The following is a 16,985-nucleotide window of genomic DNA, read 5'->3' as shown; positions in this document are numbered from 1 at the left end:
GTTATATTATTGCCCATCCTGGCAATTTTGGGAGTTATTTGTCAAGGGATTTTTTGGGGGGTTATTTTTGGTCCAGTGATTTTTCTGGGTAATGTCGGATAACTTAGAGGTTTTTTTAGGTCCTGAGTTTTGCCTTCATTCGATCATCCCCGTCCGATTTACAAGCCGGAGTACCCCCCTCCCCCGGGACTATAATGACCCACGCAACCCAAACCAAACTTCACCCCTTTTAATTTGTATATTGGCATTAAAAATATATTCTGGCTGAAACCTAGCCGCTAAAAGGCCAACAAAAAGAACATAGAAGAGGTGAAAAGGGAATAAATAACATAATATGTTTAGACGCACAATTTCAAAGAAAAAAAATATTATCCATACACAGAGGCGTAAAAAAAGAGCAACTTTCGATTTCATTTTTTTTTCTACCAGACTTTCTCTTTGCAATCTAGTGCAGTTTTCCTTTTCCTTCAGCAATGGTTTCTTCGACTGCCTAATTGTGAAACACCATCGAAACAAAATTAGTTAATTAACGTAGGGAAAAGTTCTAAAGCTCATAGCCGCTAGCCGGCGGTTTTGCTTTTCACCTGTCCCATGGGAGGGGTCGAGTCTACGTTTCCTTACCCTACCCTAGCAAGGTCATACTGCGTCTCGTAGTGTTTGCCGATCGACGACAGATTCGATTGCCGATTTTCACGAGTCACAACGGCGTTCTTCGCGCACGTGTGTCGGAGAGGAGCTGGTGGGGCGACAAGAGAGTTGTTTCGCAGGGGTAAGTGCTGTATAAAAACTGTTTTAAAACGTGTAGCGAGGATTAAAGTGTCCAGGAGGAAGGTTGAAACGATTCATAAAGCATTGTGGATCCGTTTTCTGACCTTTTTGTCTGAGAATTTCGGAGAAGGTTGGAGAAAACATTTGTTTACACATGCGTGTTCATACGAGTAAAACTACTTCGTATTTCGGCTAATTCGTTGTGGTGATACAGGCGGTTTACCCTTCGTTGAAAGTGGTCATATTGGAAAACGAAAGTATAACTGATACATGCTTTCGTTTCAGTACAACAGAGTTCAAATGCCGCGAATTCATAGCTTACAAGCTTAATCTTATAAGACATTTGATCTTTATAAGTTTGAACTCGAAATGCTATATAAATGTGTAAATTTAAACGAAGTTCGACTAAACTCCGTTAATTCAAATAGTCCGAATATAGGCTGAGATGTGGGTAGTTTATTGTATATCTGCATAACTAATCAACATGTATAAACCTGTTTACAGAATGCGATGTTTGGAGGCGGGTTGGGGGTGGGTGACAGGCGTGATAGTAGAAAATTGTAGAAATTTTAATTTGTAAGGCTGACTTGAATTTATTTTCACCCCTTAGAGTTAACAACAAAAGTAAATTACTTTCCCAATTTCTTGAACCCCTACTGAGTTGTTTCCCTTGGGTTTCATTAAAATATTGAACATTGCAATTTTATTCCTTGGAGGCTCGAGAAATCAGGATTCCATTAATTAATTGTATAAATAAAAAAAAAGGAACTCTCGTAAGTAGTGGAGTGTAATAAATTTATTAGTTCCAGAAAGAGTTTTAAATTCAAGTCGAAGTTTGAGTTCAAGTTGGAATTTTGAGTTGGAGTTTAAGTTAGAGTTTTTTAAGTTCTAATAAAGTGTTGTTACCCTTACTTTCATATGAAATCTAACCCTAACTTAACAACCTTAGATATATAGGTCGGGTATAACCATAATGAGGCTAACCAGACTGCTAATGAGGATAACTGGAATACTTTTGATGCTAACTGGAGTGTTTTGTTTTAGGCTAAAAATAGTTACTCAACATTTGAACTCAGTCTTGATTTTTAACTTAAGCCCTTGATACCCTCAACTCCAACCTTGCAGACACCTCGCTATTACGGACACATCGTTATAATGGGTTGAAGTCCCGGTGAATAAGAATTACTGAAAATAACTCCCGCTACTACGGACTTTCTCTATTGTGGACACCAAAATGTGGTACCGAAGGTGTCCGTTATAGTAAGAGTTGACTGTATTCCCAAATTGAACTCATGAAACGAACAGACCCAAAGTTATTATTAGTGCTCTTGACTTGCTAACCATTTAATATTTATTTGACATTTTGGAGATTCATTAGGGCCATCCCAATAAAATGTTTCGTTTCCCATCGCCCCGTCTTTTGTGATGATGGGTCGGTCGGTCGGGCAAAAAAAAAAAAAAAAACACTTGGGTTCCAGAGAAGGCCGGGCTGCTAAGTAAGAAAGCCTGATTACAAAGTCAACTCGAAAACGTGGTCTTTTCATTCGTTATTCCTTATCAAATGTTTTAAGTATGTATTATGTAATTAATTAGGGAGGGCCATATTGCAAACTACTGGGCCACCAGTAAATTATGTTACCCTCGTTAAATAAAGTCTTTATTATTATTATTATAAACAGTCTTTAAATAACGTAGTATTGATGTTTATTAAAGACAAAGACATCATATACCAATCGTTGTTAATAAAACAAGATTGTGTGCTTGTAAATTGAAGTACTTGCTTCTTTAACTAGTGAATCTGGATTTTTTTTTTTTGTTTTTTTTTTCGTTTACTTTTTGAAAAAAATGGGTCGGTCGGGCGATGGGAAACGAAACATTTTATTGGGATGGCCTAACATTCTTGAACAGGCTCATCAATATAAGTGTTTTGATTTATCAGGATACTGTATAGGTTCCAGCTGGTTTGCTGTCATGGCAGAGTTAGAACTGAAAAGTGATAGCGACACACCTGAAGCAAAGAAGTCACTGATGTCCGCAAAGATAGGTACACACAATGGAACTTTTCACTGCGACGAAGCATTAGCATGCTTTATGCTGAAGCAGCTGCCAGAGTACAAGCATGCTGATATTGTACGGACAAGAAATCCAGAGGAGCTGGCAAAGTGCGATATTGTTGTCGATGTTGGTGGTGTTTATGATGCCGACAAACATCGTTATGATCATCATCAACGGTATGTGCTAAATGCAGAGCTGTCTTTGAAGAAATAGAAATTTAGGACTGAGAAAACTCAACCCAATAGTCCACATTCAATACAGTCGAAGCTCTCGTAAGCAGACACCCTCGGGGTCCACGCGAAAAAAGTGTTCGTAACTGGAGCTGGCCGCTTACGAGAATGGTTCTCGTAAGCAGCCACTAGAGGTATAGGGGAAAGATGGCCGCTTACAGGAGCTTGCCCAGCTAACAAAAACCGGACGGATGGACGTATGTGGATGACGACAAAACAAACACTGAAATATGGTACTGTAATTACTGTAAACTCATTATGACAAATGGCGATGTGAAGTTGATTTATAAAAACAAGATAGAGAGGTTGTTAATAGGATTTTCTTTGGGCTGTCCGCTTACGGGAGCTTAAAAACAGAGAAAACGTCTAAGTGAAAGTGTCCGCAGCCGCTTACGGGAATGTCCGCTTACGAGAATGTAAAAATACAGAGTTTAATGTATGGGAGTTAAAACGGGGTTTCAGACAAGGCGACTGTAAGTAGAGCTGTCCGCTTATGAGAGTGTCCGTTAAGAGAGCTTTGACTGTATATCAAAATTCTAACATGACTCTCAGAGGCTTTCTGGTAAAAATGCAAGAGTACTTTTTTGTCCGTTAATTCCCACGGGTGACTTGATACAAAGAGAACAAAATCATTAATATAGAAGTTTCACCAGAAAGCCTCAGTGCCATTTTTGCATTTTGATATATCGAACACGAGCTATTTTTATTCTGATAATTTGCATATTACCTACTTTCTGTTGATGTTTTGAGAAATTAGATCTTGATGATTCACTCTTAGAACTGAAGGGTTAAGGATTCTGTTCATGATACATAACACAAAAAATTAATACATTATCACCACAGTCTGCTTTTCAAGTACAAAGCCTGTTTATTATCTTGATCATGTAATGGAGAAATTCTGTTTTTTTCTTTTTTTTTCCTATTAGGAGCTTCACAGGATGTATGAAGACACTTAGCTCAGGCAAGCCATGGGTGACAAAGCTTAGCAGCGCAGGACTCGTTTACCTTCATTTTGGACACAGGGTCATCTCACAAGTCCTGAAGACCAAAGACAATGATGATGTGACCAATAAAATTTATGACAAAATTTACGAAAATTTCATTCAGGAAATTGATGCAATTGATAATGGAATCAGCCAAAGTGATGAGGAACCACGGTATGTTAACTACCGTGGCTATTTGTGTATTGTTGAGATAGCTGTGATTTATTTTCCAATGTTGGGTTTCACTACACCTAGTATTGTTGAGGAGTCCAAGGGAGAGAGGGGGAGGTGATCAACAGTCAGGTACTCAGGGATAGGTGGGACGACTAAGGTTAAGGCATTGAGGTCATTGAGCAAGGTACTGTTGTCATTTTTTCCCATAGAGGTGTGCAAATAAGTACCAGCCCTGGAATTTTTGTGTAACTTCGCAAATTGTTGTGGAGAAACCTGTGAGAGGTTTGCTAGCCGCCAATCTAGAAGGAGTACCAAAATGCCTCTAATATTTCAAGCTTTATGATGCAGTGGAATCCTGATTTTTTGAACCTCCAAGAAATTGCAGTATTGTTTGACTAAATGAATTAGTACCGATAAATACAAGGGATCAACTTTTGGACCCAGGGGGGTACTCCGGCTTGTTAATGATGGGGATGATCGAATGGAGGCAAAACTCAGGACCCAAAAAAATCCCTAAGACTTCCGACATTACCCAAAAAAAATACCTGGACCAAAAATAACCCCCCAAAAAATCCCTTGTCAAATTACCCCGAAATTGCTAGGAGCGGCAATAATTAAACATAACACAAAGAACACTCATTTTGTTTATTCATCATACCATAAAAACGCCAAGGCCACACCAAGGCACTTTAGTTCGTTTTTAATACCCAAAAAAATCCCCTATCTAAACTAGTAATAGTTCTCACTATAAAGCTGCCCCCGCCTTTTTATAATTTGTTTTACAGCAATAATCTATGATTAGTGGAGTCTTTTTGTCGCCTTTAAAATTAGGCTTCTTGTGGTTACCAAGGTAACCATTATGCTACCATCTGGGTAAGTAAGTGTAAGTGTAAGTGTAAGTGTAAGTAAGACTTTCCGAGCACAAAGTAAGAACGAGAGCGTACCGAAAGGGAACGAGGATTTCTCAAGTTCTCCTGGTAGCTTTTTACGATTACAATACTATTCTTTAGAAGGATACGGTGATGAATTGTTAGGATTTAGTTATATATGAAAATTCCGATTAAAAAAAGCCACTTTCACAATCATTATGGCGCGTTCGAACTGTCCACGATCGACAATCTACTGCTTTGATGAACCGCTGGCGAACATAGTTGGAACATGATGCTTGGCACGTACATATGGCCGAACGTAGTTGGAATATGATGATTGCCATGTGCATATGGCCGAACGTAGTTGGAACAAAATGCTTCGCACGTGGATATTGCTTCGAAGTAATATTTTCCGAAGCACGAAGGAAGAACGAAAGCGTACCTGAAACGGCACGAGGATTTACCTGATAACTTCTGGCCATGCATAAAACTCTTTCCCGTACTGCCCTTTAAATATCGTTTCTTCAGGAACGATGGCTAAAAAAAAACAACAAGCAGCTATTTCAAAAAGAAATAGGGTTTCGTTTCCAGATTGCGGTAGGGTGAGAATAGCGTAATCTTGAGCTTTACTTCAAGGAGATAATTGTTGTTCGACATGGCAGTTGCACAGCTTGCTATACGAAACTGTCCATACGAAATTTGATGTTTTAACAGAACTTGACTGTCTCCTTTTTCGTTCTGAACTTTTCGTACCGACTCGAAAGTTTTTGTGATTCACGTGACACTGATCACGCAACTCCGGATACGTCCACGCAAGAACCACGGAATTTTGCGTGTATTCACGCGGCTTGTTACGTCGAAGATGCCGTGAATTTTCCTATAAACATTTATACATTAATCTGTTACATGAATTGAACAAACTTTGTAACTCTCCTGCATATATGCCCTTGTCTTCAATCAACTTGCCCGTTTCGGGGCACGCTAGCCCTTCTGTGCAAGCAAACACGGCGGATATGCTATGTCATCACGCTTTTGTTTGCGTTGCAAACACTCTGATTGGTGAAAGTTTTCTTCCGTTTCAGAACAAAGCTAGAATGTTTACTTTACAATTAAACGCTAAAAGAGCTTACTCTAGTTTTTTTTCCAATACATCGCTTTAATCAAACCTAAAACCATTGCAGTCGTCGGATATTTGTATTTGTAAGGAATCTCAATATTTTTTGGTCTTGCTGATTATTATCTTTCCGATATTTGAAGAACATGCTTTACGAAATTAATTGCCTTCGGTCAAACTTATTTACTTTGTGGTTGCGAGCGTTCTCCTGATTGGATAGTAGCCTCCACTGTGTAAACAGTTCACCTCAAAATTTATTCTTCGTCTGATCGCTACAAATTTTGGTGGAATGCGTGACAAGGTTATTACCCAATCCCCCCGCAAATTTGAATGTGGCCTACACGACAAGAAGGAAGTAATAATAGAATGTCTATTGATCTTGATCGTCAACTGCGAAATACAACCGATGAATCGATCGAAATCGAGGTAAGAGTTGTGCACTACGTAAAGTCCGAACGCACATGGTCTGAAATGCAGTGAAATGATATTTATATTTATATTGCTTGGAATCAATATCTGAATTTATCTCTGAGTATAAGGAGATCGTTATATTCTGCAGAAAAGGGTCAACCCGTTGCCTTTAATATGTTTTCCCCCGTATTAGGACCAGAGGTAAACCAAAAACACATTTAGACCCGCCAACATCAATGTCTGTTATTTGTTTTGCAAGAAAGCCTACAAAATACGTTCACAAAAATCTCTCAAAAATTTTAATATTTTTGTCGATCTGATTTCTTGTAAAATAATTGATGAAGGCGGGAGTGGGGGGTTACTACTTTCATCATTACTACACTATGAACATTCCAGAACCATTTTAGCTATTCACTATTTCCTCAGTTCAACTGTAAAGACAAGTCTGTTAAAATATCGGTAACCACATGACCTCTTAGAGGGCTGTTATTTTTACTGTGTCATGTACGTCAAGACATTGTTTGGTCTGTTTGTTGCAGAATTTCTTGTTGTGTGACACCATTGCGTCCTAAAAATATTCACAAGTTCAATTACCTAGCACGCGGAAATAACACCTAGCGGAAATAACACATAACACATTATTCATGGTGACAACATGCAAGATTATTTCCGGGCTTATAACATTCACAGTTAACTTACAATAATTTCCAGGCCTAAAAGCCTAAAAACTCCACGAGTAAAAAATATGGTACATTCAAGATTCGAGAAAAAATTTTTGATCCTTATTCAAGCCACTTTTTGGATCAAATAATCTGACAGTTTGTTAGCGAAACGAATTACCAGGTATTACATGACAAAGTTCACGCTTTTTTCTGGTTGTAAGATGTATACAACACAGGCAACTCCCGAAAGCATTTTCTGGTATACATACCATATATTTTGACTGTAAGTACATTCTCTATATATACGCGCAAGCTACAATGAATGCCTCCTCGGGCTTTCGCCTCTGGGCGAAGCCCTGCGGGGGCAATCAAGTCACCCCAAAAAATACTTGCCAAATTTTTCAACCCCAAAAAATCCCGGAATCAAAAATTTCAAACCCAAAAAAATCCCTCGATCATCCCCGTCATTAACAAGCCGGAGTACCCCCCCCCCCCCCCCCCCCCTGGGCTTTTGGACTGAGGTTTTAGGAGGTTTTGAGAAATCAGGATTTCTCAGTGGGGGATACCAGTCTATTTTCACTAATTTACACCCCAACACTATTTTCTTACGATCCTCATGTAATTATTGGTTTTTATATATACTGAGTTTTTACTGAGTAAACTTGTTTTACTTTATCCTTTTTTTGTAAAACCAGGTACAGCATTACCACTAACCTGAGTTCTCGTGTGTCTCGGCTCAATCCACGGTGGAATGACCCAAATCCTGATGGCGAGGTTAGCTTTTGACAGTTTTGACATATGAAAATAACAATTTCCAAGACCATTACAACTCTTAGCTTACATCAGTTTTTAAAATAGGAAAAATCCAGTAGGTAAAATAAAGAAATTATATTCAATATTACATATAATGATTATGTAAAAAGTTCTTACTACTAATATATATATAGGGCATTTTAAAAATTTTAAAATTAAAACTTGACTGTGTACAAATTACTCAATCTTGTCACATTTTAAATTCTTTTTCATCACAGAAACAGTTTCAAAAGGCTGTAGATTTAGTTGGAGAAGAGCTGCTAAATAGAATTTGTTATTACCGTGACTCCTGGCTTCCAGCAAGAAGTTTGGTAGAGGCAGCGATAATCGACAGGAAAAAGGTGAGATTATTACCAGTGCAAGAAGAAAAGGTTAAGTCTGTGTTCAAGCCTGTAAGCTTTGACCGCCGCCTGGTTAGCTCAGTTGGTAGAGCACCGGACTGCTGTGCGGGAGGTCGTGGGTTCGAACCCCAGACCGGACCAACACTCAGGGTCTTAAAATAACTGAGGAGAATGTGCTGCCTTTGTAATTACATCTACAAATGGTTAGACATTCTAGTCTTCTCGGAAAAGGACGATAAACCGTAGGTCCCATCTCCTGTATCTTCAGTCTTCTAACAGGGGACGTTAAAGAACCCATACACTATTCGCAAAGAGTAGGGCACGAAGCTCCCGGTGTTGTGGTCTGGCCTTTACAATTGTATCTTAAAATTACAGTATATTTAAAAGCCCATTTAAACATATACACATGGAAAATGCACTATATAAATACATTATCATTATCAGTATCAAGCCTAGTAGCCCATGCAGACTGGAGCTTATCCCAGTTTCCATAGCTTGACGGGTCTAGAAGTATTTCTACTTCTTCCTGGATGGGATGCTAGTCCATTGCAGGGTTAAACCCGGCATTACATTTGCCAGTATAGACCCATTTGCACACCTGGGTGGAGAGAGGTACTATGAGAGTGTCTTGCCTGAGAACACAACCAGTTGTTCCAGCCTTGGCTAGAACCTAGAACACTTGATCCAGAGCTCAGCACACTTAACCCCCCCCCCCCCCCCCCATTAGGCCACTGAGACTCCCGAAAGGGCCCTCAAAAGTGTATTTAGTAGAAGTGCCAGGTTACTGGTCCCCCCTAAAATAAACCTCCTAGGGTCAAACCAAAATGCTTCAAGTAGAAAATGATTGTTTCTTGCTTTATAAGAGGGCGAGGAAAGGTTTTTAGCCATTTTTTACAATCCTTGACTTTGAATGATTTTTCTGATCTTGTCCAAGGTGGATCCAAGTGGAGAAATTATTGAGCTTGAGGGAGGTGGTTGTCCTTGGAAAGAACATTTGTTTGAACTGGAGCAGGACTTGAAAATTGAACCACCAATCAAGTTTGTCATCTACACAGACCAAAACAACAAGTGGAGAGTGCAGGTGATTTTTAACTTATGTCTGCTGATTAACCCTTTTCCTTCAAGAACCACGTAAGACTGCATCAAGTGAATGTGCAACCTTTTGACCTAGACCTTGCCATATTTTGACATGACTTGTACACAAGTCTAGAAAAAGTGGTTTATCTGTCTGTCCAATTCCTTCTGTCTGTCCATCTGATTTAATTTGCAGTTCCTGTTAACAGACTTTTTAATTTCAGGCCAAAAAGAAAAATCTTTACCTAAATTCAGACCAAAGCAGCTCAAGGACCATATATATCTATATGTAGCTTATATATTATTATGGAAGTACCCCTTTTGCCCAGCTTGCTAATGATTATGGTTATTAAGTAATTTCTTTTTTTAGTGTGTTCCAGTCCGTCCAGATGCCTTTGTTAACAGGTTAGTTTAATAAGGGAAGTGGTCATAACAAGTGTACTCGACGAGGACCCACCTTGTGTAGGGGTAGGGGGGCTATGCAAGATACCACCTGTCTGGTAAGCCAAATGGACAAAATTTATTGGCCTTAAAATTTGAGTTGAGACTTTCATATTAGGTGTGCATGAAGCTTGCCTTGCTGGAGAAATGGCACAAGGAGGTTTGAATCTTTTTCTTAGTTTCTACTCTTGATAGAGGCGGGGGCTATACAAACAAGACACCATCTTTTAAGGTGGGGAAAGGGGGGTACATGAAGAGACCACCTGTCTTTTTGCAGAGTAGTGGGTCCTGTCTGAGTACAATAGTTTTGACCATTTCCCTAATGTACAGCAATTTTCTTTTGTTGTTTTTGTCAGTCATCTCCTTTGCAATGCATGGAAACAATGCCAGAGAACTTTTGATCACTCTTTAAAAAGTTTGTGCAGCCTTGTTTTGCAGTCATGACAAAGAGGGTTCATTGTCTAATTAGCACACTTCAGGAAGTGACATTGTTACCAACAAGTCTTTGTTTTTCTTCCTCAGACTAAGCTTGTTAGAAGAATGGTGTGGATATAGAGATGAACCACTCAGTGCACTTAGTGGAATAAAGGGGTGTATATTTGTTCATGCAAGTGGTTTTATTGGAGGAAATGAGACACGAGAAGGTGCCCTTGAAATGGCAAGAAAAACTCTACAGCATAGAGACAGTTTGTCAAATGGAAAGAGTTACACTGATCCGGAGTTAATACAAGTTGACAGCAAAGAGATATGACGAGGGCATCAGCCCGTCAAAAGTTTCACAGACATAAGACATTTCTTAAAGTGGAGTTTTGGAACAACAGTGTTTATTAATATATATATAGGAAAAATTGGGCACTTGGTGGAAGAAATAAGCTCAGGAGATTTCCTCAAGTGATTTGGATTTGGCAGCCAAGCCTTGAAATACCAGCTTGAAACCACAAGGTGAATGGAAATTTTGCTCACCACTTCCTAGCTGAAACCAAAGCACTCGCCCATCTACAGGAAACAGTTTTCCTGCCTGAGCTCTCTGCTAGTATCACACTTGAAACAACTTTGAGGACACAAAAATATATTACGGCCACAAAAGTATATTTCCTAATTCAGAAGGCTTGGCAAAAAACATTTCTCAGGCATAAGCTGCTGGGTGATATAGCATGTGTGTGCTACACATTAATATTAATATTTTCACAATAATATTCTACTTTTAGTTGGAAACTGAAAGAAAGATGTAAATAAATTACAGAAGGCTTTCGACACACGTCTCTGAAATGAAAGAAAAAATTACATGCCCCGAGCAGGATTCGAACCCGCGTCTCCCTGTTACTAGTCAGGCGTGATATCCACTACACCATCGGGTCACCACGCTGGAAATGTGGCAACTTATAGGTGTGTATTGGATCAAACACGGTTAATCCACAGGGCATTTTTCTTTCGAGACATTTGTGTGTATCATGGCTAAACTCCCAACTTAATTGGGGTAGGCGACAGACAGAAATTTTTATGAAGCCATGAAAGCCTTCATAAAAATTTCTGTCTGTATTTGGAAACTATTTCACACCAAATATTGTGCACATGTCTTGTGTTACACTTTTTTGACCCTTTTACATCATCTGAATCTTAAGTCTCCTCTGGTAGAATAGGGCCATTTGACCTTTTTACATAGTCATGTAAATAAAACTGAACTCATTTACTATAGAAACAATTTTTGTACTAAGTACATTTGACAAGTCTTCAGCAATACCTTAAGTTGGGATTGTTTTTCTTATTATTGTATTAAAAACCATTACTGGCAGTGTTCTGATAAAAATTGCTTTTATTGATCTATCAGTTGAAGTTCTTAAATTAGGTTTTTAACATTCTACTTATTTTCTACAATGTACAATAAAAGTACTCAGTGATGTTAAGGTGAAATCACATTTCTTATACTGTGAATGAATGAAATTGAACTGTGCAGAGATTTTTATGTGCATTTGTTGTAGTGGTCAGTGGATGGGTGCGCTTCATTGTAAATTTGATTGGAAAGCCATGTATGTATGCCATTGGATGAATTCTGTGGTAGAAGTAATGATTGCACAGCAATACAGGGTCACTTGTGGGTAAGACCCCCAAACTAAAATAAAAGGCATTGTGAAGGAAATGAGTTAATGTAGATCATGATAAAACTTTACAGTTAAATAATCTATTTGAATATTTAACTAACAACGTTTGTTATGCATGTATGTGTTTGGTAAAAATTACAAATTTAATTTTAGAAAAATTCAGTAAGCCCTTCTTTCCTTTAAAATAAGCACACAAATTTTCGAACGCCTTTGTCACACAATTATATTTCCACTAGTGAGACTGATCATAAAACATTAGCTGTAAATGCAGCCCGTAAATTGAATTTCTGAATTTTTTTATATTCAATCAAACTTGTTTCCAGGGTTACTCTTTTCCACCCCTTAGTGTGCCCTGGGAACAAGGTTGGAACTTCACTAGAAACAAAATACCTAATTAATTAAATTTCTTTTTTACTAACATTTCGTTTGGCTGCCTATCAACAGCAATTTTTTTGACTACCTAATAATAAAATTACTGTGCATAAGTATGTTAAATATCTATCACAATCACACCCTATAAATAAAAACTCTTGGATAATTATCCTTAATAATAAATAATGTAAAAGAGGTTGCTTTAAAAGAAAATATATCCTGTGCATAGACCTCCAAAGATAAAAATTCTACCTACATTAATATTTTGTACCTAAGTGCACACATACAGTGCTGTTTTCTTGGAAGCTATTTTGCTTGACAATCAATGTGTAATTAAACGTCATTCCACGGATGTAAATTAGACTCGCTGAATAATGTGTCAAATTTTTTGTCAAAATATGATATACATGTAGTTAAACCTCCAGAAATGACCTCCCCGCTATTGGGGCCAACTCTCCACAAAGGCCAGGTTTTATCATAATCTCGACTTTTTTACTCTTAGGCCATGTTCACACTTAGTGCCGGAGCACCGGTTTCCAGGCACTGGCAAGAAAATAGTGTCGTGTTCAAAGTAGCCAAGTACCCTTTAGTGTTTGACCTTGTACTCAGGTACGGGCAATGTTCCCAAATGCTGGTGCAGGTACTTAAAAGTGTGTTCACATTAGCGACAGGTTTGTACTTGGGCATCATCCCCGGCCACCAGGTGTGAACACAGCCTTATTAAAAGCCTCCTACAACAGCCTGTTGATTCTGCTCCAGGGTGGCCATGTGTGATTATAGAGAGGTTAAACTTTATCAGTTTTGAAACTGTTCTAGATAAAAAAAACCCTTGAACTATTGAAACATTTTTGGAAATTTTAGTACACTTTCAATCATGGGCCCACAGTATGTATCAGACACAGCATGGAGATTTTCTGCCAAACTCTTTGCTAGCAATTTCTTGTCATCACCAGGTTTAAAGTTGTTGATGGTTGTGTAGATAGCTTTGAAGAATGGTTGTTTGGTGTTGTGGTACACTCCTCTGTTTCCATGAATCACTGAGATGCCACTGTCACTGGCTGGGCCACAGTTGTTTCCGTACATACAGTGGTCTGGTCGGTAGTTCCAATCACAAGTGTAAGTGTACAATAACCCTGAAGAAAAATTGAACTTTGTAAAGCCCTCATTGTACAACTAATTCATGCAAATCATATGATGTTGTTAGGGATTTTAGCCAGAGACACTTGTTACTCCTGCCCCAGGCTCTGCTGGCTAAGAGGGACAAGTGGCTCTGGGGACAAGAATGAGTCCAGTGAAGTAACAATGTGCCCACTCCCTTACGCAGCTTTAGCACATTTAGCACAGTGCTAAAGAAGTGTCACAAGTAGCAATCCCTTGCTGCCCTTTGTTTAAAGTTTGAACAAACAGTTAACTGTCAATAAACAAATAACAAGAGTGGGAGGGATTATCATTGTTGCTAGTTTAACAACTTGCAGCCTTCTCAAAATAGACAGATGACTGAAAGGCAATTGACAAAAGCCAAATATGGAATGTGGTATGTTTGATTTGGTATGGTATGAAATATATCAAACACGAGAGACAGTGTTTAATCAGGATATCCAAACACTGAGAAGAAAGTTGAAAATACGATGCACAGCAGAATATTTTTAATGAAATTTGAGGTGTTTGGATAGCTGATGAAACACTGTCTCGAGTGTTTGATATATCTTCTCAATTTAAACAAAAAACTACGGAGAAAACGGAGAAATAAAATCGTAAATATCTATGCTAATTAAGACTGGGTATCCAACCTCCTTCATGGTTATGATTTTTTTGTTTTAACTTGATGATTATTAATGAGTTTGAAAAAGTATGGTATGGTATTGGGCTGCAGTGATGACAGCAGGCTCAATTCAGTCCTTGCTTACCATCAGTAACTTTTATTTTATTCCAAAATATCAATTGATAATTAAATGTGACAAGAAATTAAGAAAAGAATTACCAGGATGATCATGGAAAACAATATTCAACAAGTCTTGGTCTCCCCATGTTATGCTGAGTTTGTATTTACGGTATGCTTCAAGGATCTTCTCTGTCCAGTCAAATGCTCGCATTCGTGTCAAATTCATCAGCATTACGCCAGAATTCATGCCATTTTTTCCAAAAAAAGGATGGCGTGCAAACCTTGGATACCATGACAGTGCAGTCTCCTCACCCTCAGGTGCCATTGAAGCAAGCTGCACGTCGTCAAAATGTTTAAAATGATTCCAAAGATCTTCCACTGGTCTGAGCATAAGAACGTCTGTGTCCAAGTAAAGGACACTGTCAATGGAATCTAAAACATCCTGCAAGAATGAAAAGAGTTAGCAAGATCTGAGCTTCAAAGGAGACATCTGGCATATTGGAGGAGCTCAATCAACACTACATGTACTTGAAAATCAAGCAATAATTGTATATACTGTATTACATCATCAGTATGTACATGACGTAAATTTCGCCTGGTGCCCCCTTTTGGTCATCTTTGTATTCCCTGGACTGGACTGAAACTAGCTAGTAATGGAAGCTAATGCGGGGAATATTTTTAAAACAACATGTCAGTTGGGTTTCCCTACATAAGCCTCCACTGCAAGCTTGTTATATTTACTTATACCTTTAAACGTTCCATTGGTCTTTTCAATAATTTTAAAGCAAATGCAAATGATATACTCACTAAAAGAAATAGCCGCTGTGCTGCACATGGCTTGAAAAGTTTTTTCCAGTCTTCAACATTTTCTCCCGAAGGGAAGCGCAAAGAGTACAGTTTGAACATGACTTGTCCAGATTTCACAGTTTGCCATTCATTGAATATGTTTTTTAGTTTATCATGAAGGTTATCTTCTGCTACAACATGAAACTGAATTGTTCTGTTTGTGAACAATGTAGTGGACTTGAGCATTGTTGAAGCTTCCACTGATCGTTCTCCACATACTACTGCACTTACATGAATAACTGGGTTTGGTGTGAATGTTCTGTGGAGAGGATAAAATAAAATTTTTTGTTTCCTAGTTCCAGGATGAGGCTTGATTTAATTCAACACTTTCATAATCTATTTCATACTAAATAAAATATGTTAACATCTGACTACCATTCTTGTCCTTGGAGCCTGCAATCTTTCTGGTCTGCACCAGGGATCGAAACCTCTGTCCAGTGCCGATTTGTAAGCATGTGCAGAGTACTTGTTCAGTATTTTCAACCAATCAGATTTGTCCTATTTGACAATGAGTCCGTGAATCGCGGACATCTGGTGTTGGAGCTCGCCAGGTGTCAATACCCCTAGCCTCCTACGCAGACGTTCTTTGGGCTCCTCACGTCTGACGAGCCCAAAGAACGTCTGCATATAGGAGGCTACGATACTCGGCGCAGACCAGAAGGATTGTGGGCTCTGGGGACGAGAATAATCTGACTACAAGCTTATGTGGCTTATCGTCATCATTGCAACAGGGTGTCAAGACACCAGTAGTGCAAATCACACTAGCACCTACCTCCAGTTTTCAATCTTAGTTTCACAAAGCAACTAAAGCCCAGGCCAAACAAGGATGAGAGTTGATAAGAATTTAAACTCTCACTCTCATTTGGCATGGAACTCTTGTGCACTCTCATTGACTCACATGCGCTCTCATTCACTTTGAACGTGCTCAAAGTTTTTGCGAGAGTTGATGAGAGTTTGGCGGAGTCTCGTTCTTGCCTGGCCCCAGTTGACGATAGTCGATGAGAGTTGACAAAAACTCTCATGAGAGGCATCTCTCATCCTCGTTTGGCCGGGGCTTAAGATTGCTACTCCACTTGATTGCATACATACATGATGCTAGTCAATAATTTACAGATATTAGTTTCCCCCCCCCCCCCCCCCCCACCAAATCCCAAGTATTTTTGTCACATTGCCCTGAAGATTTTCATGTACTTATCTGTACACCTAGGTGCTATCGGGTGGAAACAGCTGCCTTATGAAAAGATTTCCCCTAATTAATTATGCAAAAGCCATTTCTTTCATATTATTCTTCACAAATTTGTATGCAAAGCTAGTATGGTGCAAATATACGAAAATATCGCCAGAATCATCACCCTCAATTCAAATTAAGAAGTGTCAGTAAAAGAAAAAAAACTACTACTTAACCTTAAGCAGACAGAACGATAAAACAAGTATATTTTTGTTGACATTCGAAATTTAAAAGACTTTAGCATCATTACAGAAGTTGAGTAAATTTTTTCCTTCATTTCATACTGCACCATTTACCTTTTTATCTCGTCGGGTTTGCCTTGCTGCTCCTCGATTCTTGATTCTTCAGGTAATGAAGTTGAAATAAGCCTAATGTTCCCAGGGTCGTTAATGTCAACAACTCCATCGATTCTATTTGTTAGCTGTTCTTCCTTGGGAAAGTTTCCATTTGTGTCTTTTACGTATAAATTAAGCAACGCAAATTCTAACAAAACTACTATTACTAAAACTACACCTAAAACAACTGCTATTTTGGAAATAAAACGAAATCCCATGATTTCGATGACATGGCTTGCTGTAGGAAAAAATATTTATATGGTACGTGTAAATAAATCAAGATTGAGT

The 16,985-nt window shown here is 38.6% G+C and overlaps 2 protein-coding genes across 4 annotated transcripts; one reads left to right on the top strand and one right to left on the bottom strand.

Annotated features, from left to right (window-relative positions):
- The first annotated feature begins 616 nt into the window (after positions 1–616).
- On the top strand, positions 617–12,196 carry LOC144646874 (MYG1 exonuclease-like). 2 transcript variants are annotated; one of them, XM_078506577.1, is made up of 8 exons: positions 617–769; positions 2,708–2,999; positions 3,980–4,210; positions 7,962–8,040; positions 8,298–8,420; positions 9,355–9,501; positions 9,865–9,899; positions 10,458–12,196. In XM_078506577.1, exons 2-8 carry the CDS (start codon positions 2,740–2,742, stop codon positions 10,684–10,686), a joined length of 1,104 nt encoding a protein of 367 aa, XP_078362703.1. In that variant the 5' UTR covers positions 617–769; positions 2,708–2,739; the 3' UTR covers positions 10,687–12,196. The 2 variants fall into 2 exon arrangements, with proteins under 2 accessions (XP_078362703.1, XP_078362704.1); XM_078506578.1 differs by lacking the exon at positions 617–769 and having other exon boundaries at positions 2,698–2,999.
- Positions 11,731–16,981, bottom strand: LOC144646872 (glucoside xylosyltransferase 1-like). 2 transcript variants are annotated; one of them, XR_013569489.1, is made up of 5 exons: positions 16,659–16,981; positions 15,096–15,393; positions 14,388–14,730; positions 12,348–13,539; positions 11,731–12,097 (listed from the first exon to the last, which is right to left on the bottom strand). XR_013569489.1 is itself a non-coding variant. In XM_078506575.1 (4 exons), exons 1-4 carry the CDS (start codon positions 16,913–16,915, stop codon positions 13,241–13,243), a joined length of 1,197 nt encoding a protein of 398 aa, XP_078362701.1. In that variant the 5' UTR covers positions 16,916–16,981; the 3' UTR covers positions 11,731–13,240. The 2 variants fall into 2 exon arrangements, 1 of the variants encoding a protein (XP_078362701.1); XM_078506575.1 differs by having other exon boundaries at positions 11,731–13,539.
- Positions 16,982–16,985: the final 4 nt, after the last annotated feature.

This window comes from Oculina patagonica, chromosome 3 (genome assembly GCF_052425735.1).
Source record: "Oculina patagonica isolate OP01 chromosome 3, crgOcupat, whole genome shotgun sequence".
NCBI lineage: Eukaryota > Metazoa > Cnidaria > Anthozoa > Scleractinia > Oculinidae > Oculina > Oculina patagonica.
The sequence above is the reverse complement of the archived record's forward strand: the minus strand, read 5'-3'. Positions and strand labels throughout refer to the sequence as shown.